At 36.2% G+C, this 24,815-nt stretch overlaps 1 protein-coding gene across 1 annotated transcript; it reads right to left on the bottom strand.

Moving 5' to 3' along the window:
- Nucleotides 1–129: 129 nt before the first annotated feature.
- On the bottom strand, nt 130–24,391 carry LOC124639295 (nardilysin-like). The gene is made up of 24 exons (XM_047176565.1): nt 24,142–24,391; nt 23,793–24,003; nt 16,382–16,522; nt 15,392–15,560; nt 12,000–12,208; nt 11,489–11,659; nt 10,939–11,060; nt 10,511–10,631; nt 10,247–10,324; nt 9,857–9,997; nt 9,163–9,292; nt 8,284–8,542; nt 7,900–8,034; nt 7,637–7,685; nt 7,335–7,436; nt 5,841–5,974; nt 5,263–5,392; nt 4,818–4,922; nt 4,227–4,370; nt 3,514–3,650; nt 2,901–3,045; nt 2,329–2,391; nt 1,761–1,862; nt 130–1,557 (listed from the first exon to the last, which is right to left on the bottom strand). The coding sequence occupies exons 1-24, from the start codon at nt 24,372–24,374 to the stop codon at nt 1,360–1,362; spliced, it is 3,429 nt and encodes a 1,142-aa protein (XP_047032521.1). The 5' UTR covers nt 24,375–24,391; the 3' UTR covers nt 130–1,359.
- Between the last annotated feature and the right edge of the window lie 424 nt (nt 24,392–24,815).

Raw genomic sequence — 24,815 nt, 5'->3', positions numbered from 1 at the left:
ATAACGGTTACATAACTGCAAGTAACTATGTTCCATTTTCAAAGTAAACAGTTGTTTTAGGGAAATCTTGGAAAGGTATCGATGTTTGTACATAGGATATCTCCGGGGTGTATAAAGAAAAACATTAACTATCGAGACTATTTTTATTAACTATAATAGTTAAACAATTTGACAGTCATTCTTAATTTCATAAATATATCCAAGATATCAGTGGCTTTGTTTCCCGCGGTTTTAGGCAGAATTTTAAGTACAATATTTACAATCAAGTATTACGTCCTTTATTTAACATTAAACAAATTATTAAATCAATTAAAAAAACTTGAATAATTTTGTGTCTATTATCTATTTTTAAATAAGGTAGTCCGTGGCTGAATGTATATAATTAATTTGTCTAATATTATTATACAAAATAAAATATCGATAAAATATATATTTTAAATAATTGGGTGTCACTATTACGTATCTATAATTTTTATATACAATATAGGTAATTAGTACGTAACGCCTTAAATACACATCCCGATTTAAGCATGATATAATTAACTACGAAAAAGGGTAGTAGATTTATCCTATCAATTAGTATATTAGTATACTGTACAAGGCTTTGGTAGAGATGTAACAAGTCAAGAATGACAAGATATCGACATTCGATATCAGGATTAAATATCGACGAGTATTTATTTAAGATTTTAATACATTTAGCCTGTACAAACACAGTTATTTTACCCTAATCGAGACAAAAAAGGGAGAGGAACCTGTTCACATGTTACTCTCAAAAATCAACCACTAGACGCATATCATTCAATTTATGTAATATAAATATCCCAGTATGAACCGATAAATGTAAGAATAAGATTATAGATGTTAGTTACAGAAAGTAAAAAAATAAAAAAGTGCAAATTCATCTAAAATGAAATGACATAGCATGATGAACAGTTGAAATGAAAGTGTCGGACGGAATTAATGAAAGAATTAAGCCTAAAATATCGATATACGTCGAGAGGTTGTGCCGAAATGTATGAATCCAATAATGAGGTACAGACGTCACGTCGTAACACCAGCACTGCGTTAACCAATCAGAGTTAAGCTGTACGACGCGACGTCTCCGCTCGTCCAATCAATGAGGTGCTTTTTTCTAACGTCTTTTATTTTGAAAAGGGAATTGACTAATCTCTTCACTGGCAGATGCTATACCAGACAATACCCGTCACATTCATAATTCGAAGAAGATACTCCTTCTAACACCCGGTTTCAAACGCCTCGAAGTTTTAAATCAGCTGTTCTGATTGGTTGATGTGTTGGCCAATCAGGGGGCTGGATTTAAATAGTGTAGGCTCTCTTTAACCGGGGTTGGTTGGTTCAGCATTGTCCTAGTTCGACTTTGGGCACGTTGATGAAGGGTAGTTCTACTTTGAAGGCGTCGATGTCACGGATGAAGTCTGCGTTATTCTCGTTGGTGTCGCCGATGGGCTCGCTGGCGTCGAGGTACGTCAGCTCGTAGTGTTTGGGCTGCGTGTCCACGGTCGCGTTGCTTATGCTCGATTTGTGGCCCATTATCTGTGGACATAAGGTATATCAATATTTCCGTTCGCCTACTTTGCTCTAACTTTTTTTCATCTGTGGTATAATGTATAAGTTTTGTTATGTATTCTACAAAAATATTGCAGGGACATATATTCTATCGGCTATGTCAAATTCTCAGAGTATCTTCTAAACTTTTTATGTTATAGAATATTTTAGGACATGAAAAGTGTAATTACCTGAACAGACAACTTCCTGAACTTGGATTTGTTGCCAGTTGGGAAGTGGTTCTCCACCCAGCTCTTGACATCAGCAAGTTTGATCTTCTCGATTGCATCAGCCTGTCAATAGAGAGCTCAACACTTTAGTTCAATAGACTAAGTCATGGTGGACTAGTGGGTAAAGAACCAACCTTTCAAGTATGAGTGCGTAGGTTCGATGCCAGATCAGGCATGTACCAACTACTTTCTAAGTATACCTCAGACACCCTGACTATGCTTCGGAGGGCACGTTAAACTGTAGGCACCGGCTGTCATTGAACATCCTCGGCATTCGTTACGGGTAGTCAGAAGCCAGTAAGTTTGATACCAGTCTAACAAGGGGTACTGGGTTGCCCGGGATGAGGAGGTCAGATAGGCAGTCGCTCCTTGTAAAACATTGGTACTCAGCTGCATCCGGTTAGATTGGAAGCCGACATAGTTAGGAAAAGGCTCGGGAGATGATGACTTTAGTTCAGTACCATTGGTAATTTTTGCATAGAAATATTTTCTATTCAATGTTGATGACGTATCATAACTTGAAACTTACCTCCATATACAATCTGTGGAACATGTACTCCCTGCTCACAATCTCACGCCAATTCCTCTCAACCTGTAACAAAAATACATTATTGGATATTGGTCTGTTATTCATTTATCTGTAACTAGCGACCCGTTTCAGCTTCGCACGGGATAACAGTATTTCTCCACTATTTAATGTATGTCATTACACATATAAACCTTCCTCTTTAATCACTCCGTCTATTAAAAACCGGCCAAGTGCGAGTCGGACTCGCTCACGAAGGGTTCCGTACCAGAACAAAAATTAGTAAAAAAAAACAAAATATTTATATTATTCTAGTTTTCAGTATTTGTGTTATAGCGGCAACAGAAATACATCATCTGTGAAAATTTCAGCTCTCTAACTATCACGGTTAACGAGATACAGCCTGGTGATAGACGGACGGACGGACGGACGGACAGAGGAGCGAAAACAATAGGGTCCCGTTTTACCCTTTGGGTGCGAAACCCTAAAAACATGAAAATCGGTTGCGTAGCTTTGAAGATTTTAACGTATAAAGAGCTATTTTCCCATACAAAAAATGTCTCATCAGGATTTACCTCCTCTTTAAGTTCATAGTCGGTGGTATGCTTGAGCTGCACGAGCGAGTGCTTGGTGGCCTGCAGCGCCTTCTCCGTGAGGCGGCGGATGTCGCGCGAGAACTTCTTCAGGAACGCCTCCACTCGCGCGTCCACGTACGACACGCTGAAAGGAACAATGATATGTTAATTCAATTCAATATATTTATTTCAGACTAGATTAAGGTCCATGTAGTGTTCGTAATACATGAAAGATAATAACTTAACTATGCTAGTAATTAAAAAAAAAAATGAGAGTAAAAAAAAATTAGGGTATAGAATCACACAAATAACGATACTGATGCCATATCGTTATTGAGATGAAATCAATGATAATGATTGATATCTATACTACAATAGTTTTTGTGCATTTTGTGCACCCTGTGTGTGCTAACACCTGCACTATTCACCAAACCTTGGCTCTCAGTGCTTGGCAGCAAATACCAGTCTTACCAAAGGGTATCGGGTTGCAGGATAACTGGGATGAGGAGATCAGATCAGTCGCTGTGGCGAAGCGGTCGCTCAACGGCACTGGTAGCCAACGTTGGGAAAATGATAGGTAAATGATGTCCGTTTATATTGTAGTGTTGCTGACCTGAACTTGTCGACCTGCGTGTTGACTGTGACGGAGAAGCCGAGCACGCCGAAGGTGTAGCGCATCATGCTGAACACGCTGTAGCCGAGCTGCTCCTTCGTGCGTAGCGAGTCGAACACCGGCTCCTCCATCAGTAGCTACACACAATAATCAAACTTATTGCTTTGGAATATGGTTTAAATTTCTTAGTCTCTAAAGACAGCACAAAACTGCTATTTAGAGTACGGGTACATCCGAAATAATGTAGCGAATCTACAGTTGGCTGCGTATTCGATTTTTTTGTACATAGAATGGCTATCACGCAGATAATCGATGTTCGACGACTCACAAAGTAAGAACGTAAAGTCCATTTCACGAAAGAAGTCCCGCATACGCAGCGCAAGTGTCAGTAAATACGTACAAAAATATATAGTTCCACAATTTTCCGCGGGACTTCTTTCGTGAAATGGACTTTATTTCCTATAGTTCCAAAAGGCCAATTAAACCGCAAAGGATTAAACCGCAAAAAAACATTATTATGTTGCTGTCTAACTACGACACTTTTACTTATGCCAATGTCTTCTAGAGACATATTTCAGTACATCAAAAATAATTATTATGCCTTACTTTTTGCTCACAAAAAAAAATCACACAGCTTATTTATACATACTCTTTCTATATTGTTATAGAACATTCCAGAAAGATTACAAGAGAGATTACAATTACTGTCTTACCATAAGCACTTCTAGCGTGGCAGTATCCTTGGCGTTGGTGGCCTCTCCCTGGTAGTAGTTGGTGATGATGCTGTTGGTGGACGCCTCGTTCAGGCTCAGCACGCGGATCTTGCGCTCGCCTAGAGGCAGCTGGTGGACTTTTACCTGAAGTTCAAGTAAGATGGTTCATGTTTTGATCGACAAGGCGTACAGTTACATTGGCGGCCCATAAATGTTTTAATAATGAACTATATTATCTTTTTGTCAATTACATTTTTAACTCAAGAATGGTTGAACCGTTTAAGCTGATCATTAGAGGGGAGGTGGCTTAGACCCGGGAAAAGGACATAGGATATTTTTATCACCATCCGACTACAAGTAAAAGTCCTATCGGGACGCGGGTGAAACCGCGGGCGGAGCGAAGCTAGTACCCAATATTTAACAAGTGTGAAATTCAGGCCCAAGTTGATCGACAAAATAAACATCACTTTTTCGTAAACTGTTTCCTCGTGAGTAAACGACTCGTGTGTTGAGTATTATTCTCTAAAGTAAATTAATTGACGACCCACAACAGTAAAACCATGAAAATAGATAGTAAAAAAAAAAACTTACGTCAGGGAACTCTTCTTCTGTCAAGGCATCCCATTTGAGCGTAGAATGCACCTTCTCCGATATCCTGATAGCATCGTGCCACGCCAGGTTTCCTTGCATCAGGATCTGATAAAACAAACCATTGTTAAATTTAATGAAATTCTTGTTTGCAGATTGCGCTAATTTGCGCAAAAGCATTGCGCTAATTTGCGCGTAGTTGGTTTTTATTGCGCAAAAATTATTCAGATATTGATTGTACTGTGTTATTCGTAAAAATGACAAGATATTGTCACAAGATGGAAAATAGTAATTAAATAAAAGTTAAAAAGAATATGTAAACACAGTACAACAAACCTATACCAAATTCGCCAGGAGGTAGGATAGATGAATTTTTGGATGTATGAGTGTATAAATGACACCGACCTCACATACATGTTGTATGGATGAGCGTATAAATGACCCTGACCTCACAGTACATGTTGTTGAGCAGTCGCTCGCTGTACTCCTTGAGCTCGGCCAGTGTGATGTCGTGGATGATGCCAGCCTTCTCGCGAGGAGACACGTAAGGGTTCAACAAGATGTTCATACGGACATCCCTGCAGATCAGAACAGAATAATTAGGTTATTTTTATTGTTCATTTCAAATATCACACATTTCAAAAGACCACCGCTGATATTGATACTTTCAGTGCTAGTTTGGTGTACACAATTCTGAAAATATCATACTTTTCTTGCCCTTTATGGATCTATTTTTGGTCAATATTATGTATCAAGAAACATAACAAAGTGTGTCTGCAAGTATTTATATTATTTATTAACACGCTTATATGAGCTTCACTTTAACTATGTGTGTAAGAAAATCTTGGAATCTTAATTTGACCAAATTCCGGGTCTTCGATTAGGATGAAATTTTGCACACGCTCTGAGTTCTGATGACAATACATGACCAGCTAACAATACTAAACCAAAAATTTTAATGCGTGCATGCTTTTTACTTTTTCAAACTATATTTTTTAGCGTATAGTAAAGGTAGTAGTGACTAACTTGGCGAGTTTATGCGGCTTGATTAGCACGTTGTGGTATGTCCTCGCGCGGACCTCCCGCACCGCCTCGAACATCGCGCTCGTCAGGTTCCGCGTCGACGAACGCATCTCACGCGTTATTAACTCCACTAGTAACTGTGGACAATACAATATTTTATCAATCACTAGCTGATCCCGCGAACTTCGTATCGTTTAAACCTTCCCTGGACCTCTACAAACATTTTAAAACCAAATTAAGCTAAATCGGTCCAGACATTCTCGAGTTTTAGTCAGACTAGGGCTGCCGTCTCGAATTTCACCAAACCCGGACAAACATTAAAAAAACCCGGACATTTGGCGTAAATAGCATTTTTTCCCCGAACGAGTAAGTTTTTTTTAAACAAAATTATACCTAATTTGTAATCCATTTACTATTAACATATACTTAAATTTATAATGAGGTGCTTCCTTACATGAAAAGTGTCCGGGTTTTCCCCGGACACTTCTTGAAACCCCGCCCGGACGGCCCCCGGACGGCCTCCAAACGAGGACAAATCCGGGGAAACCCGGACGGATGGCAGCCCTAAGTCAGACTAACGAACAGCAATTCATTTATATATAAAGGACTAGCCGTTCCCGCGGTATTACACGCGCCCGGTGTATTTTTTGCCGCTCTGGTACATGGTGAGCAGTAGCGTCTACCTACACTTGGTATTGGTATACTCATATAAGTTATGCTACCCTGGTACATGGTGAGCAGTTGCATCGAAATTTCGTTATTGGTATACTTTACTAAGGTGAATTATGCTGTCCTAGTACTTTACTTTTATGGTTCTGCGGCATTCCGTAAGTTGGTTTTTGTCTAATCACTCCCGTCCCGGGAATCTTACTCGCAATTTTTTTTCCTTATTTGCTCACCGTGAAGACCTACCCTGGACTACGACAAACATTTTAAAACTAAAATCAGCTCAATCGGCCCAGCCGTTCTCGAGTTTTAGCGAGACTAACGAACAGCAATTCATTTATATATATATATAGATTATATAGGCTTGTATACAAATATGTTCTTATATGTGACACAGAAGTATCTTTTGCCTCAGGAAGTTATGTCAAACTTGCAGTTGCCCAAACTTTTTATCAATGGCAAGCGGATGGACATAAGGAACATAATATGACCTCCCCTTCGTGGGTGCAGTGTGAGGAAGTATCAGACTCTTACTGACTAAACCCACCATGTTCAATATTGAACTCTTTATGTACGACATATTGAAAACCCGCATTCGAAATTTTGCACATTAGAACTGTTATCTCTTAGCATCATAATATCGTTAGGAATTATTCTAAATTCGCCATCAATAAAATGATGATGATTGGTACTTTTTTTTCGATGGTACAGTCATCAAATGACTCCTCCCGCTGTGGGTTAACAGCGGTGAGGGAGTGTCAGACTTTTACTGACTAAAACCCATCGTGTTCCTTCGTAGGCCTTTTATGTACAATGATGATTGTTACTCACGTGTAAATTCTGACTGTATCCAGTGACTTTCATGGTGAGTCCTTTGTCACCGACGTACAGCGAGTGAGACAGGTCCGCCATATTAGCTGGGTACACTTCTTCCTGTTAACAATATCAACAAATAACGATTAATGTAACCTGTTGAGAATTTACGCAAATTGAAGGTCTTTTGTGCAAAATTTTGGGAATTAATTCAAGACAAATTATACAAATATACAAGAGTAATTCTAATGTTAACAAAAAGTAACGTTTTTTCGGATACTTTATTTGGCCTAGGTTAAAATCACAATTCAATAACATACCTTCAGTCCTTGTTGCAAAACATCAGTCCATAGGTCCAGAAGACACGAACTGTAAACGAATTACTGATTTATTTTTTAGCATTTGCCTTTATATGACATAAAAACCCTCAGATATGTACTCCAATAATTATTATATATCATATAATGTAAAGATGCTAACATTAACATTTTATATAATTTTTGCGCAAAACTTCGCATGTCTGCGCTATCTTGCGCAAACTGTTTGCGCTAAATTTAGCGCAAAGTAAGGTACTATTACTCACTCTCTTGGTGATTTGAGGCTTAACGGCGATATGAAGTAGAAGTAAAGTAGAGCAGTTGGAAACCGGAATTTGAAGTCCGGTTTGTACCATAACTCCATGTGACGGTTTTTACGAATGAGGTTCGGTTGGTCCAGTCTGAAGAAGAATAAATATTAATTAGGACAATTCGTTTATTGTAAGGGATTTTAATGGTCGATATTTTTTGGTATATAAAATAAAAATATAAACTAAGATATGATCAATGACAAAAATCGTGTGGTCACGATTACCTAAAAGTATGTTAATTCAATTTTTGATAAAGCAAAAAAATATGTTAAAATTCATAAAAGACAAGGGTACCAAAAAATATTAGACAATTCATCATACATTCTTAAACATAAGTACCTAAAATTATTAACAGTCGCAATAAGATCTCCGTGGCTCAAAATCTTGCTGTTTTTATTGCTGTTATCCACTTTCTTGTGTATGTCTTTTACTGAGCTATTCTTCAAGTCTACTCCCAACTCCTTGGCTGTCTCCATATAGACCGGATCTGGTTGTACCAGGCTAAAGTCTGTAGTTATGTATATGTTCTTCTCAGGTAAATAGAAATTGTCATATGGATCTACGGTTAACCAACGTCGGAGCCATTTGTCTGGGATATCTGTAGAGAAAAAATATTTGTATTAATTTATTTAATATTTTATGTACACAGTTACAAACAGAACACAGGCAAGAAGAAAAATAGTACAATATTATAATTATGTAGAGTTCATTTTGCAAAATATCGCTATTTGATTAAGAATACTTGCCCCAATTGATGTTGAAAATTTCTGGAGTAAAGAAAACATTGATTTCATGACTATTTATTTATATCAAAGGAACTGACATTTGTTAAGACACACATCGTACTATCTAAGTACATCTTATATTAAAAAAGCTGGAGATTTTGTTTGGTTGAACGCGGTAATCACAGGAACTGCTAGACCGATTGGAAAAAATATTTCAGTGATAGATAGCGCTTTTATCGAGGAAGGCTAAAGGTATAGGTATGTTTTATGCCAGTTCACGAAGTAATTTATTATTATTTTATTTATTTATTGATTGACTGATCAAAAGGTACCTACATTTTTATTTTTATAAGGTACCTACATAATACATGCATACATAAATGTCCAATATAACTACACCTTCACATAGTTTTTGTGTTGGATCAAAAGGACCACGGGACACAACTAAACTCGCTGGTGGAACCTAGTATGTTAAGATATAATTTGAACTCACCCATTTTCTTGTATTCAGTGCCGAACCAGCGTTCCTTAGTGTCATAGTTGATAGGCGTCGAGTGTTTGTTAGACAGAATCATTATGTTCACCGTGTCGGCGCGCATACAATCCAATAGATCAGTTATACCCTGAAATAAAAGCCTTGTCAAAATCGGTTCAGCCAAACGTAGATATGTATACACAAACACATAAGACACAAACATACATACATGTCATACTGATGTGATATATAGAAAGTTTGATATGAATTTTGGGGACTTAAAATTATTTTAAAGTAAAACAATACGAACAGGCCTTAATACATAAAATCAATATGATCAATGTTTATAGAATATGCTAATTTTGACGAGAATTAGAGGTCACTGAAGTAAACTAAAGACAATAAATTCTTGATGTCAATGTAACTGCTAATTGACCTTTGAATAGTTCACCTGACCTACTTAAATCTGAAAAGTCTAAAATAATCGTAAAAAAATTCTTATCAATATTATAAACGCAAAAGTAACTCTGTCTGTCTGTCGCACTTTCACGTCAAAACTACTATACCAATTCAAATGATGTTTGGTACATAGATAGCCTAGCTAGAGCTAAGTCCGAGAGTCTAGACCCTGACAAAGAATTGAGGGTACATTTTATCCGTCTGTGGGAAGTAGCAGAACCGCAAGAAACAGATAGTAGATAATTTACATTACCTTAGGATCATACTTGTAGTAAAGTCTATCGCCAGTGATGAAGTGCTCCGGCGGATAAAAGTGCATGTTCTCTGATAATGTTTCAACATATTCCGCCGGCTGAGATTCCTCTTCGAAACGGAAACTCGTCTCTTCTATTGTCTGTTAAAGAGAAAAAAAAAATATATTAATACGATATATTGGAACAAAGATAATAATAATAATATACGTCGGGTCCAAGGAAGATTTTGGTAACGGCGGCTGTTTTCATATAAGGCGATGCGCAGGACATATTATAGTGCACAAGCATTTGTGCAGACACAAGTGCACTCAGTGTTCCTTACAAACTCCTGACAAAAATTATACGAAATATTGAAACAATGTATGTATTTTCAAAATATATTTTTTTACCTTTATCTCGTCGTATATTCTTTCTGAAGGTCCGATCTGCTTCAGCATATTTATGTACGAAAATATGGCTTCCAATACCTGCAAAATCATTTTTTTATATAATAAAAATATGTCCGCACTTCAACAGAAACTCTATAAAATATGTTTATTTCTTATTTGCGAAAGCAACAATATAATTCGTTCGCTTGCCTTTGATCGAATCATATTTAAGAATACATAAGTCTTATGAGGGGTCAATATTAAAACAAAGATATAGTAATATACCTCATCGACATGATCCAATCCGGCCTTAGTGAGCACAACTTGAGTGGAGAACAGACTGTACATAGAAGTGTAGTCGATGCCGCTCTCCGAGTTACCCGTGTATATGCCCAGAGCCCAAACCCTGGACAACAAAGAAATAAATATTACAAACAAAATATTTTGAACGGAATGAGGGTTTGCGCAAAACTCACCATCACTTTTGCGCAAATTGCGCTAACTATTGGCATTATTACATTCTGAGTTGAAATAATATTTGTATTTTAGGATATCTCAACTCTAATAGTTATATTCTCGCGCGGCTGTAAAAAAATTGCTCAATAATCTGAGAATGAAAGATCCACAGAATCCCGCAAAGTTTAATTTAGCTATTTATCAGCGTATTGTGATTTACTAATTTCGATAAGTAATACTATAGTCAATTTACTTACTTTTTCCTGAGGTATGACAGGAGACTGCCCTTGCCCTCATGTCCTAATAAGTACGATATGTACTGGTGTGGTTTAGACTCGTATTCAGACAGCAGTGACCGCATGCACCAAGTCAAATGTACCTGCATAATGGAAAGGGGAATTTAAAAAACGACCAAAGACGTGTAGCGCTATTTGATATCTGTCTTGCTAACCGACAGCTCAAAAAAGGTATCACAGTTTCTTTTATATAATTACACTTTATGTGGCGTGTAAGACCATTTGGTTAAAATGTAAGTAGCCTTACGATAAATGATGAAATAAATGATTTGAATAATATTTCCCGACAAGAGATGGGATTCTGAGTTCTACGGACATTCTATACAAATGTTTGAATTAAAGTTATAGATGTTTTAATTCATGTAAGTGTGTGTAAATATAGATACGTGCATATTGCCTTCATTGGCGTTTATGTCTATTTACACACATGGCTGTATGGCTCACTCCCATTTATAGGTTTACAACAAAGAACATTTCACTTTCGATTATCCAATAGATCCAGTTATCTCACCTCAGTGGTATCCCCGACAGGTTTGACGTAGTAGATGCTCCTGAACTCAGGAGTGACGGTGTCAGGAGTGAAGACGAACTGGCTGAAGTCTTCAGACGGCAGCTTGTTCGTCGGGATGTGACCGAATGTGTTCACCACGTAGTTCTCTAACGAGGCCAGGTCCATCCGCGCCTGATGATGAAGAGGATAGATAAGTTTCACTATATTAGAACGTGATCTTAGTTACTCTTCCACGTTAAAATGACAGATGTTGACGAAACTTGTCAAAAAAAGCATATGGTGCCAACATCAGAATAAAGTATAAGCTACTTTTCATCCGGCTACGAAAGATTTAAGTTATGTCAGGATGTGTATTGATATAAGTGGATAGTAGTCGCTTTAGCGGTAATCTAAAGAGAGGAAATTTGGTGAGTATTTAATCAATTATGTCATCGTTTCAGTCTGAGCTGGTAGTCCACCTTCGGGAAACAGGCTAAATATCAGCCAGCCTTCTAAAGCAATATCAATTTACCTGAACAGCCACAGTCATCCTATGCGCGCTATAGTGCCTCTTCCTAAACGCGTGTGCAGCCTGATGCAGTTTCTCGTCATCATTGATGTCATCCTTCAGGCTGCGAAGGTTGCCCCACGTAAAGGTACGAGCTGGATGACCTTCGGGGAATAAGCTGGACAGCAGCTGGTCTTTGCGGTTGGAGTCCGATGGAGCGGCGATCGCGAATTCTAGGGCAAGATTTGTATTTATAAGCAAGAGTTTAGAAAGGATTAGTGGCGGCTTTCTATAACTTATCTATCCTATGATTTCGCGATTAGAGATTGAATTTTGACATTAGCTCGAAATAAAGGATGTCCAGTCTCGAATCACAAAACAAAGACAGATTATAAAAATCGGCAGTGTAATAACCAAGTGGAAAAGTTATTTGTTAAATGTTCGTGTATTCTGCGGCTTCGAAGATTTTAATATAACTTTGCACTTCATATTATTTTCCATTCTAAAAATAGTATGCTTTTTTGACCAATCTTGTCTATGTTTATTTTTAAATCTGTTAAAGCAATAATTGGATTTAAAGTCCAAACCGCAGTAGTTTGAATTATACACAAGAATATAATTACAGTAATAAATAAATAGCTACCACATATACTACCATCAAATCCTAATTATCGATCTCGAAACACGTCATTGGATAATCCTCAAATCTGACTAAACTTCATTATCTATCATTGATGTGCCTGAGGATCAAAGTTTGTGGGAACTGAAGTGAAAAGGTGTGAATCAAAATAAATGTTTTTTAAGAATACCTAATAGGTATGTATGAAAATATTTTGACCGTTTTAAAATAATAAATCATGAATCACATGAACAAAATATCATGTTATTATGATCAAGTTCTATATTTAAATATTTTTTACTGGCTCATTTCCGCAATAATTATGTGTTTGGGTAAATATTATACCAAAACATAACGAACTGAACAAGGAAAAAGTCGAGTCAAAAATGTGAGGCAAATCACATAAAAAAGTCGCTACGCGGAAAAAGTATGAAATACCTTAATTAAATAAATGAGATGTGATAGAATTATGATGATGAATAGAATTATGTGATAGAAGAGATTATGTAAATATTTCCCTTGAATTAGGGAAAGGACTTACTCATATATTTCCGCGAAAATATTGGGTTTGCATTAAGGCCCTTTTCCTTATCATTACATACTTGTACAGGTTGACCCAAAAATCAACGATAGCCAAGATATTTGAGAAGGATACCTATGTACCTATATCCGAGTTCCAATATTTATATTTTCTTTCTTATTGTCACATTCATGTTGCCCGGGTAAATAGATATATATATATATAGGCTCCTTGTAAAACACTGGTACTCAGCTGCATCTGGTGAGACTGGGCGCCGACCCCAACATAGATGGGAAATGGCTCGAAAGATGATGATGTCACATTCACGTTCAAAAAGCCATGACGTAGTAAGTACCTACAGTGTATCAAAAAGCGTCCCAAACTCTTTAGATAGAAAAGTAAGTTAAACAGTCTGTTAGTTTTACTAGGTACAAGTAGGTACTTCTTAAAATCAATAAAGTAAGATTTCTAACATTACCTACCTAATACAGTCTAGAATGTCTAAGAAGCCTTACTAAATCTCAAGGCTCATAAATTCGAGAAAAGGAAACTTAGATTATATTATTCTATACTTACTCTACTTATACATTACTACTTGCTACAACTAAAATACGCCACAGGAATAACTACTAACCACGAGACTCTACATAGAAACATTAAAATCACAATTTAAACCCGTTTAGGGCGAAACCAATCGCGTGTCGAATATGACCTTTGTCATAGCTTATGTATGTATAATAACTTCTAAGTTTTCTCTAGAACATTATCGGCGCAACCATTCAAGTGCGAATCACATTCCTTACATTGCAGAAAATATTGAAATCGTATAAAATGTTTTATAAACAGCCAGTGGGTTATAGCTTTCGAGAGCATGGAACTATAGAACTGAGACATTACCGCATAGTCATAGTTACAGCCTTTTTATCGTCCCACTGCTGGGTACAGGCATCCTCTCACACGGAGGAGGAACGTTTAACTACCTAAATACATAATGTTCTTAAAATCAGTTACAAGCCCAAAACGGTCACGATCTTATTAGCAAGTATTATTAAGTACAGGAAATTAGGAGTGTATTTATCGGGAATAGTTTAGTTAAACCACTCGTTAATAATTAAGCGCTTAACTTCTTAATTAATTAAGGATTTGATCGGCTCAAGTAGTAAGCTGATTATCAACGCTTGGCAAGCTAAAACGCTAACATCATGTCAACCAAAACAATTTAACATTTATCGGCTGATAATGATTTTCTATGAAGATGGAAATGGAAAAAGGCTTCGCCACTTCAACAGAATCCCTACTAATATTATAAATGCGAAAGTAACTCTGTCTGTCTGTCTGTTACGCTTTCACGTCTAAACCACTAAACTGATTTTAACAGTTGAAAGAACATAGGATAGTTTTTATCCCGGACTTTTGCAGAATTCTCTTGGAAACGCGATATAACCGAACTCTACGCGGGCGAAGCCGCGGGCGAAAGCTAGTTTTATATAAATTCAAGTAGCACTTATAACCGTATTAAACAAATACCCCAGACGGCTTTAAAATCGATAAGCATACCATTAATCTTCCACCTAGAACAGCTAATTCATCAGTCAAATGTAGGAATTTTATTGTAACTCATTATCTTCGTAACCATGGCAACAGGAAAACAACAAGAAATAAAAGCATTAATGCCTTTTTAAACCGTAGTTTTACAATAGGTAATAGTAGGTATTTACGTGGTTTGTAAGGCTGAAAATTAAACTTTGTAGCGACGTGAAAATGTTGTTATGTTATACGTCATACTTTAGTCATTATATCGACTAAAAACTTGACTGACTGCGATGACAGTAATAGATTACCTAATAGTTGCGTGTGGTTTATAGCCCGTTTCACTGGGTTTCTTGAAGATCTACATTCTTGATCGTCAGTCAACAATATATTGTTACACTTAAGTCAATTTAGGAACCATGACCAAAATCAAGTATTTTTAAGTTTTTAAATCGTTTTCGCAATATCTTGTTTTTGTACACGCTAATGTCGTTATTTTGATACGGATTAGTACTGAAAAGAAATTTCGAAACGTAAAGTCTAGAACAGCTAAATAAAAACTTGCATTACTTAACAAAATTGCTGTCCTAAACTGAAAGGAGAATTAAAATGATGTCAATAAACCAATTAGGGCAGAAGAAACATAAAGAGTAATTTGTCCTTCAAACTGATCCTTAAAAGACAAATAGCATTCCCTAGTCAACATTGGATCCTGCTTAAGCCTCTAAGGACCCCATATAAACTGACCTGACTCAATGGCCTCCCGTTCCCTCTGCATGGCCTCTTTCATCATAAGAGGGCTGACGAAGAACTGGCTGAACATGTCCATGGCTTTAGGAAGGTGCTTCTCTTGGATCTCGAAGTAGAACGTCGTCACCTCGCAGTCTGTTGACGCGTTGTCTGAACCGCCTTTTTTCTGAACGAAATTATAGAAGTTTATGAAGGATCAGGTTATTGCAAGTCAAAGTGAAATGTTTTTATTTCAAAGAGGCCTCTGCAGGCTCTTAAGAAACGTCACACTAGTTGAACGGTTAAAAAAAGTTGCTCTCCCCAAAAAAAATGGTCAAACTCAGTTTACTAGATATGAACTCATGATGTATGTAACACTTCCAAAAATTGGGCTACCTGTTGCAAAAAGAGAACCAACCAAAAAAATCCATATTATAAGAGCGTGATAAACCAATCCTATGAAATATAGTAAATTAGACCAGATACATACATATGTATATGGGACTCCTATTTTTGGTCGTGTCCCCGGAAATCAATCAGTACCGACTATAAATAGTTCTGTTTACTTTCCAACGTTGCGTTCACATATAATTAACTTTACAAACAACACATGTTTGTCCGGTCCGCTTGCAAAACAATACGGAGCACATATTTATCGTAGTTGCAACTGGAAGTTATGGCTTCATGTGGAAATTGACTGCACAAATATGGAAATAAGTACGCAACACTTTTGCTGTCTCTACACAACCTGAATAAAACTATTGGGTCTTCCACTGAAGAAGATTGTAGAAAATATGTGGGTTACAAGTTTATTGCAGCTATATGTTTACCAGTAACCAAATTCGATCAGCCCAGGGTATTGAACCCGAGACTCCGTTCACAACAATCATACTAGGGACCACAGGACAGTCAGTCCTAACAATACAACACATTATCCAATAGACTTCTAAGTCTTCTTACCCCTTCTTACCTAGAACTAAGTACCCAACTGAATCAGGTCCAACTCACCTTGATGAAGGCATCGAATTCATTTTCCTTGGGGTACTTCTCGCTGCCCATGAAGACCATGTGTTCGACAAAGTGCGCCAAACCCTGGATGTCTGCGGGGTCGCTGTAGCTGCCCACTCCCACGCATAGCGCACAGGCTGCCTGCGAACAAACAATAAAAATACGGTCAAAATATGACTTGGTGCTTATATATTGTAGAGTCGAACAAAATACCAACACTGTTAAAATTATTATTTCAATCGGTGCAGTGGTTTTACCATGAAAGAGATACGAACCAACACCGTTTATTGCTGGTCAAAGGTCTCTCCCAAATTGCAAGGATTTGCCTATGTACTCATCGCGCTGGGCAAGCCTGTTCGTGAGCGAAAAAACACCCTTCTAACTATCCAAATACATAAGTATAATGTCATGCAGAGTTCATACGAGCGACGCCAGTCCTGCGGAGGTCACTGGCAAGATAAATAGACGAGCGCTCTATTTCCGCCACCGCTTGAAAAACTGTTTACAGAAGGCAAATACCAAGCCAGCGATGGCTGCCAGTCTTATTGGCAGCCAGTGTTGGCTTTGTGTAAACTATGTTTTATGGTAATACTAGCTGTCACCCGACGCCCTGAGGGAATTATTTCACGCGCGTATTCGTAAATAGTTTATTGTAAATGGCCTTTTTAACCGTGAAAATGTAGCACATAAACATACTTCGAGTTAGGAAGTTTTAATATAATTTTGGACATGAATAAAGTGTTCAGAGAAGATATTGATGTATTGATGTTCTAATGCTTGTCAAAGGTATTACATTAGGTACTGAAACGGTATTTTGAGATAACTGATGTTTTGTAAACAGACATTACTATAGTATTATATCCCTTCGCTCAGTATTGTTTTTCAAATACTTAAGTAGTGAAAGCTCTTACATATCAATAACAAATTCCATGAAGCATAAAAATGTTAGGAATGTCATTTGTTAGATTAATTATGACTAGACGGGTGCAGAATATTTTTATAACACTTTCTCCTTTAGTGAGAACTGTCAGAGGATGAGATTACGAAATAGGTACATATATTAAGAGTTTCTAATTAAATTCTAACCTTGATGTACCCAAACCGGTACGGGTTATTGGAGCCTTCTATAGCCAATAAGTAATAGTGAATCAATAAACACACCGTACAGTTTCATTTCAAGTACAATTAAGCATCATTTGAGCTAAGTATCAACATACGGATTGTTTTCCTAAATCGTACAAAGGAACTAAGATCAAAGCAACTTTTGGAACGGACTTTTGAACAGAAACTAGCAGGTTTGGTTAACCTAAGCAGTCCTTCGAGCACAGAACAGAACAGAACTCTAAATTGCCGAAGAGAGTTACAAGTACCTACCTAAAACTAAATAACATTAAGATACCTAAACAAAACTGTTTTAAGCCAAACTATGGGCCTAACTAACCAGTCCTACCTACCTACATCTACCCTCCTAACTACGATTACGTCCTACCAACTAATTGGAAGCGATATAATATCGAAACTTGTATCTAAGTATAGCGTACCGTGTCAAGAGAGAGATCGTGCATTAGCATCTTGCATCGCTTCCTAGATAATTTCTCGTAGGTGTTCTTCAAAAATTTAAGCACACTTCTTTTCGTGTGACCGACCTGTCGAAAGCATAGTGTTAGTTTTGTATTTGGTGTGCTAATCTGTTGATGAAAATCCCTATCTACAATTGCTAAAGGGAGAGTAAATTCGGTACATTGTATTCAATACGATCCATATTCTGGATCCAATGTTCGTTTTGAAGAAGTAGTAAGACTTTCACTTTTAATTACTTTACTTTTAGTTACTGTTAATCGATTTTCTAGACTCATTGTCATGTTTTGTAAATATTTTATTTTGTGAAAAGAGGTAAAAAAAGGAAACTAATGAGAAACTGAAGGAATAATAATAAAAAAGATTACTAGTTCTAAGAAAAGTTGGCTTATGACTCCTCTAAAAAATATCCCTCACAGACTTATTCCTTCTATACAAAGCTGGATCGATATCTCGAACTTCACTGACACACGATTTCAATATCGATAAATACTTGACATTTTTGGCGCAATTTTTTCTCAATTCGGAAACGAGCCACTTCTGTCTGAAGGGTGGCAATGTTAAAGTAGGTTTTCATGAAAACTCATGAATATACATTCTACAGGTATTAGATAACAGTATCGATCTACAAAGCAACTGGAGTGTAAAACTGAACGATCGCGAACATTATTTCGAAACAATAATGCAACTGACTTGTACGTGAACTAAAACTAACTTAGCAATATTAAGACTGTATTATTTGACAGCAACGTCTCTGAAAACAACAAGGTCGTCTTAACAATTTATTTATCAGCCTTTAGTAGTGTTCAGTTTCATTGAAATCCGTACAGCCATTTGGGTGTAAAGAACTAACACACTCATAAAATTAAGCATTCATAATGATAGCGTGATTAAAATTCTTCAGAAAAACGTGATGCGATGTACCACACGTGTTCGTCACGCCTGAAAATACACGTCGAGCAAATTGTCAATGGGAACTTCAATACGTACAATATATAAATACACTATTATGTACAAAAAGCATTTAATTTCAGATATCATTTAATGCACGTGAGTAGACCTACTGTTAAGGCTAACCTTCATAGTAATTGTATGAGCAGCAATTGCATAAGTATAGGGGCAGCACAATGCATTCAGATTGCTGTGTGTTGCACAAAATCGGTAACGAATTTAGAGTTTGTTCGACCACTGTTGTACCTACTTCTTGTTTGGCACAAGCCTTATGCAAAGTGTTAATACCAATTTCCTTTTGATTTTCTTCTTAGTACCTTTTTTTGTTTTTCCCTTGTCGAATGCCTATCCCTGTGCAGCCTAGCCTAACTTAACGCTGCTTATGTTTAAATTTGAATAAGCTTAACATTTTTCAGAGTCGCTATATTTTCTGAATAAATTATTTATTAGTTTATTGGTCCGATAAAGGTGCTAAAAACCGTGCAACAACAAAACAAAAATGAGCACCTTCTCTTTTTGAAGTCACCAAAATAACACGGCTTTTAGGGACCAAAATATGACGAATGCACATCCATAGTTAGCAAAATCCAATGTTTTTAAAACTACACACACAACACAAGTGAATTCGTTACATGTTAGTATTGGTCACCTCGAATTAGTTACACAATGCTAGTTAAACAATGCATTACCGTCGCACATATCGACAATGCCTCATACGAAATCATTTATGGTCCATTGAACTGTACTTACAAATAAACTTAGATATTTCATGTAAAGAGAAAACATTTTTTTTATACCTACTTTAATAATCGATTTGAAAAATTCTTCCAATATTGGAAAGCTACATTATTCCTGGATAACACAAACTATATTTTAACAGTAATTCCCATGGGACACGAGTGACTCCGCGGAAAAATAGCTAGTACACTAATAAATAACATGGGAACAAAATTGGTACATAATACTAGGATCAATCAAATAAAGTTGCATCCTTTTCAATTGATCATCAACATTACATACAATTTGTATTCTACACAACATTGTTAATTCTTCTTCCTCCTGCCCTGAACATTAATTCTGCAGCGTGAATACAAATTCGTATGCACTTCACGGTTACTTACTAGATCTCTTTGTTGTTACACGTCAATCGACATACAACAAGCCTCTATTATTTCATACAAAACATAACACAATGACTGTATCGTGAGAAAATTGTATTTTTTCATGAAAAACGCAATCACGCCACTCGAATCAAAGTCAATCGATCGTTAAGTTAAATAATTTATAGTACAGGTTACAACGTTAATGTTTTTCGTCGCATTATTAACGTTAAGTAACGGCTTACAGAAACACTGTTATATAAAAGTATGGATAATTTCAAGTTATATTAATTGAAGACAACTCGAGAGTCCGGGCTCATCATCATCTCCCGAGCCTTTTCCCAACTATGTTGAGGTCGAGAGCCCGGGCTATTATCAAGAATATCGTCAAGCAGAAACAGTGGCCTTCAAAACACAATAAACACCCTACATAAACATGAAAGTTCTACATACGATAGGATTCTATACTACTTGAATAATATCTGTTATACTGTGCTGCCTCGAAAAACAGCACGTAGGAGAAGTCAAGGCCTAAACGTGAGAACAACGTTTTTCGGCATTCTTAATCTGTTTGACTAATTACTGGCAGACAGATTGCAAGCAAGGACTTTTTATTTAACTACATCCACTGATATGCGTATTTTTATTCAGTCCTTTGCACAAAAGAAGATTCTATCTCCACCTTAGCTAGGAAAGTTGTACCCACAAACAAACAAAAGTACTGAGCCGGCTTAAATAAATCTTTTTCAATAAGGAAGCTACATTATCCCCGACTAACATAGGCTAATGTTTTATTACGGGTACGGTAAGAAGTTCCCCCGGGACGCAGGTGAAACCGTGGGAAAACGGGCAGTTTTCAATAAAATAGTGGAAAAGATGGCACTTCAATATAATTCAGTAGCGCTGTCTATCCCCCAAAGCGCTCCTATCTCAGCGCAAACGCTTGTGCGCACAAGCGTGTATAATATTGTCGCGCGAAACTGGCTGATTTTCGAGACCAGCTATCGTCGCCGACAATCAGCCTAGATGTCATCATTATTATTTTCTTATCCACATCTATTTATATACGTAAATGCTACTAGAGCAATTTCATTTGCAAACAACAATTTTCTTGATCATTATTAAAACAGCAAGTGTAATTCACGTGCTTACGTTCACTCAGCCGTGAACCATGTGGTTTCCTACCATTTGCGAGTAATCGCATCCTCTTCTCAAGTAAACATGTTGATTATTTCGATTTCAAAATCATTTTTCTGTAAACGCTTCTTGAAATTGCAGCGAATATGTAAAATCCTATGCAGTTCTAGATATCTTCTGTGTTATTTGAATGTTTTTGGTTGAATATGTATGGTCTTAAAGCCCACCTACCATAGACATGTAGTTAAAAAAATATATCCTCTTTTGCTAGCTTCGTCACAGCAGAGTTAGGAAGGCGGTTCATTCTAGAATATTCTAGATCATATAATCAAACAGTTACATGAACTAGATGAGCGATAAAGGCCTGCTATTGGTACCAGCACACTATAGGTAATAGGTAACCTACCACTATAGGTAGGTATAAATTAATAACCATAAATTATGAACAAATGAAAGAGGAATTCAGATCTCGACAGCTACATGTACCTACACGTAAGATGTTGATAGAAAAATGCGAGGATAGTGTGTGCTGTCTGTACCTATTTTATGACGTTCAAAAACTACGGTACTAGATTTTGATGAAACATGCCAGTAATACAGGTACATCAGAATAAAATAAATTCATCATAGCTCACGTCAAACAACGGATTATCAAACATTTCATCAATAAAGTTGGAAAGACCCAAGCGAATTTATTCGTATGGTATGTAATTAACTGCCCGATTATCGTGCTAGTCACCTGTCAAGTGTAAAAACGACCTAACCCATTTTATTGGGCAACTATCTGTCCTGAACTAGTTAGATCTTGATATGTATGATATATCTGGGGAATTACTGAACACCAATTTATTTCACATTTGGCACTGAATAAATTGACGACCCTACTAGGTGCATTGTAACGCAGATCGTGGGACGTATGGATGCAAGAAGATGAGAGGCCTTATATCTTCAATCTTTTCTTTATGGATTTCTAAGTGGTGTCAGTAGTAAGTCAGTAGTAAGAATCGCGTTAGTAGAAGTGTCTCCACTTCTTTGTAGTAGATTATAGCGAAATCGTCAAGAAGTTCAAAAATGAATTAGAATCTATCAATCATTGTAGTTGGGTAAGATGGCTTAACTTAGAGAATAGTTCAAAGACCTCATGCATAATGAAATGCTTTCCAAACTGCGATGACAAATTACTTTTTCAAAAAACAGAACAGATGGAATATAATATATGGACTTAATTGATTGGTACACTTTTTGAACATTGTTTTACGATAGACTATACACACTAAGTTAAACAATTCACAGGTGCCTTCAGACTCAAGTTCAACATCACTTTTTTCAGGCAGTCAAGACCATTTCCAGGGTTATATGGAAATGTCAGAATGTGATATCCATAGATGAAAAAAGTTAAATACATAATTCATTATTACTTTATCCAGATACTGGGATCAAAAGTATCCTTATGTGTTAATCCATATTGTAAAGTTTACTGAATTTTTATTTATCTAAACTATTTTAAACCAAGCAAACCAGCATTTTTGCATAATTCAATATCTAACATACAAACTTTCACATTGGTTATTCAATAGCTTCAAGGTTAACTTTCTCTCTTTTTTCAACTAAAATAAACAAACAATACAAAGGACAAAAGCTAGGCAAATACAATTGATCTGAATCAAGGTCAAACAGTGTCGGCATAATATTATGATGCAAGTTTTAACTGAAGGTCTCTAGGGTCAAGGTTGTTTATTTTTTTATAGAAACCACAACAATAATTGAATCTAATAGACGTTAATTTTATAATATCTAAGGATTACCCACTTTTTTTCGAATTTTGCTCATAGTGGATATTTTAAGATTTTATTTTTGGTCTAGTACAGGAAAACTTGAGAAATTAAATACCTAGTTTATTTTTTTATATTAGAACTTTAATAGCTGCTTTTGATGGTTCAGGAAAATGAAATGAATATTGGTGTTTTTATATATAATAGATCCTTGATTGGTATGATTATTATATCAAGCAAAAAAACATGGTTTAAGCACGTTTAGACTCCCAGTCTATTTGGCTTTTTTTTGTTAAGGATGTAGGTACATGATACACATGACAACTAAACAAATGTTTTTAAAGAACTGTTAATAACTAGATTAATTGTGATAAAGAAATTTAATTAGGTTCTAACAGGTCTGTGTTTATCATTTTGCTCCAAATTAAGAGTCCCTGACCTTTGAGCCCTAAGTCGATAAAATATATTTCTCTTACAATGAGTGTTAATTTGAATGCTGTTTGTATTGAAAACAATAACATTGAGTATGTACTAAAAGTACCAATAGTTACTGCTAACATGTGACCATTTGTTACTCATTACCAAAACAACCCTTTTTAATTAAATTAAAATTACAATATTAAAAAGTAAATTAAAATAAATAAATAAATGGAATAAAATTTTTCATACGCAATAACGTATATGGTTGTTGTTAACTTTCACTTCAAAATTCATGTAATATCCATTAGTTATTTACTTACATAACTTTACACTCTTGCAAGGACTTTTTTCAAGAATAAATCAATTTTTAAATTAATATCTCCATAATTTATGGATGACAGCATAATCAGTAAAGAATATAGAAAACAACAGTGGATTAAAAAATATACTGACCAGTTTCTCCTCGTCAAACTCGCTGCGTCTCTTCGTTCCATGATGGTCACTGGCAACTGACTGCCCAGACTTTCCACTCTCACTTTCAGGGTCTGTGGTCTCATCAGACCCACTGGACTCCTCCTCACTGGAGCTAGTCTCGTTACCCACAGATGGACGGCTGGGGTCGGATATCAGAAGTGCAGTCAGACCATTTTCCAGCCGAATAGTCCTGCAGCAAAATTCGATAATTTTATTGGTTATTTATTGTATGCATGAAAAATACATTTATTCTCTACTTCACTGCTAATGTATGTAAACAAAAATAATAGAAAGGTTTATTTTTCTATTTATTATTTAATTTACTCACTTGTAAAGCTTTTTATCAGCATCTGATTTGATAGGTTCAGGCAACACTTCAACTTTCTCCGCTCTCAGTGACAAGTTCATTGTTGTTTTGGATTTATTATTAATCACCTTCACTTCGGGCTTAAATTTAGGAGTTTTATGGAAACTACTTCTCTTAGACATTGCAAGAAATATGTGATTTGTGCCAAGATATCCAGATGTTTTTTGAATAAAAATGGACAAGAATTTTGACATTTATTGGCGCATGTGCTGGTGTTACAACTTAACTGTCATTGTCCTAAACCTACCAAAACTCTTTTATTCATAAAAATACTTTCGTGATGAAATTACTGCTATCGGTCATTAATTCATTTCATTAATATTTTTGTATTTATCATATATTTAGTTTTAAATTCTTCAACAAACACTAACAATTGGTTACAAAGACGAGTCATATTCCTCTAGATTCGAGTTAGATTTTTTTACATTTAAGTGTACTAAGAGCTGGATTAATTTGGTAGGAGTTTTGAATGCTACAGTTTTTGATTAAAATATTTATGAGCAATGAATACAGAACTTTAAAAAAGCAGAAGATACTGCACTGTTACCATTTGTTTTTTAGTTGGTAGTAGATTTTCAGTTATTTATTATACCAACACCTACTTAGAACTGTCATCACATCTTCCAGTCAAATTG

Source organism: Helicoverpa zea, chromosome 19 (assembly GCF_022581195.2).
Source record: "Helicoverpa zea isolate HzStark_Cry1AcR chromosome 19, ilHelZeax1.1, whole genome shotgun sequence".
NCBI classification, from domain to species: Eukaryota; Metazoa; Arthropoda; class Insecta; order Lepidoptera; family Noctuidae; genus Helicoverpa; species Helicoverpa zea.
Note: the sequence above shows the minus strand (reverse complement) of the source record. Positions and strands in the feature narration are given on the sequence as shown.

Excerpts from the sequence above, each read along its gene's own strand:
- LOC124639295 (XM_047176565.1), bottom strand. The coding sequence starts at position 24,374 with ATGTCAAAATTCTTGTCCATTTTTATTCAAAAAACATCTGGATATCTT. Across the intron at positions 15,561-16,381 it reads AATTCGATGCCTTCATCAAG|AAAAAAGGCGGTTCAGACAA; the intron begins GTGAGTTGGACC and ends AATTTCGTTCAG. Across the intron at positions 4,371-4,817 it reads CAGAAGAAGAGTTCCCTGAC|GTAAAAGTCCACCAGCTGCC; the intron begins GTAAGTTTTTTT and ends CTTGAACTTCAG.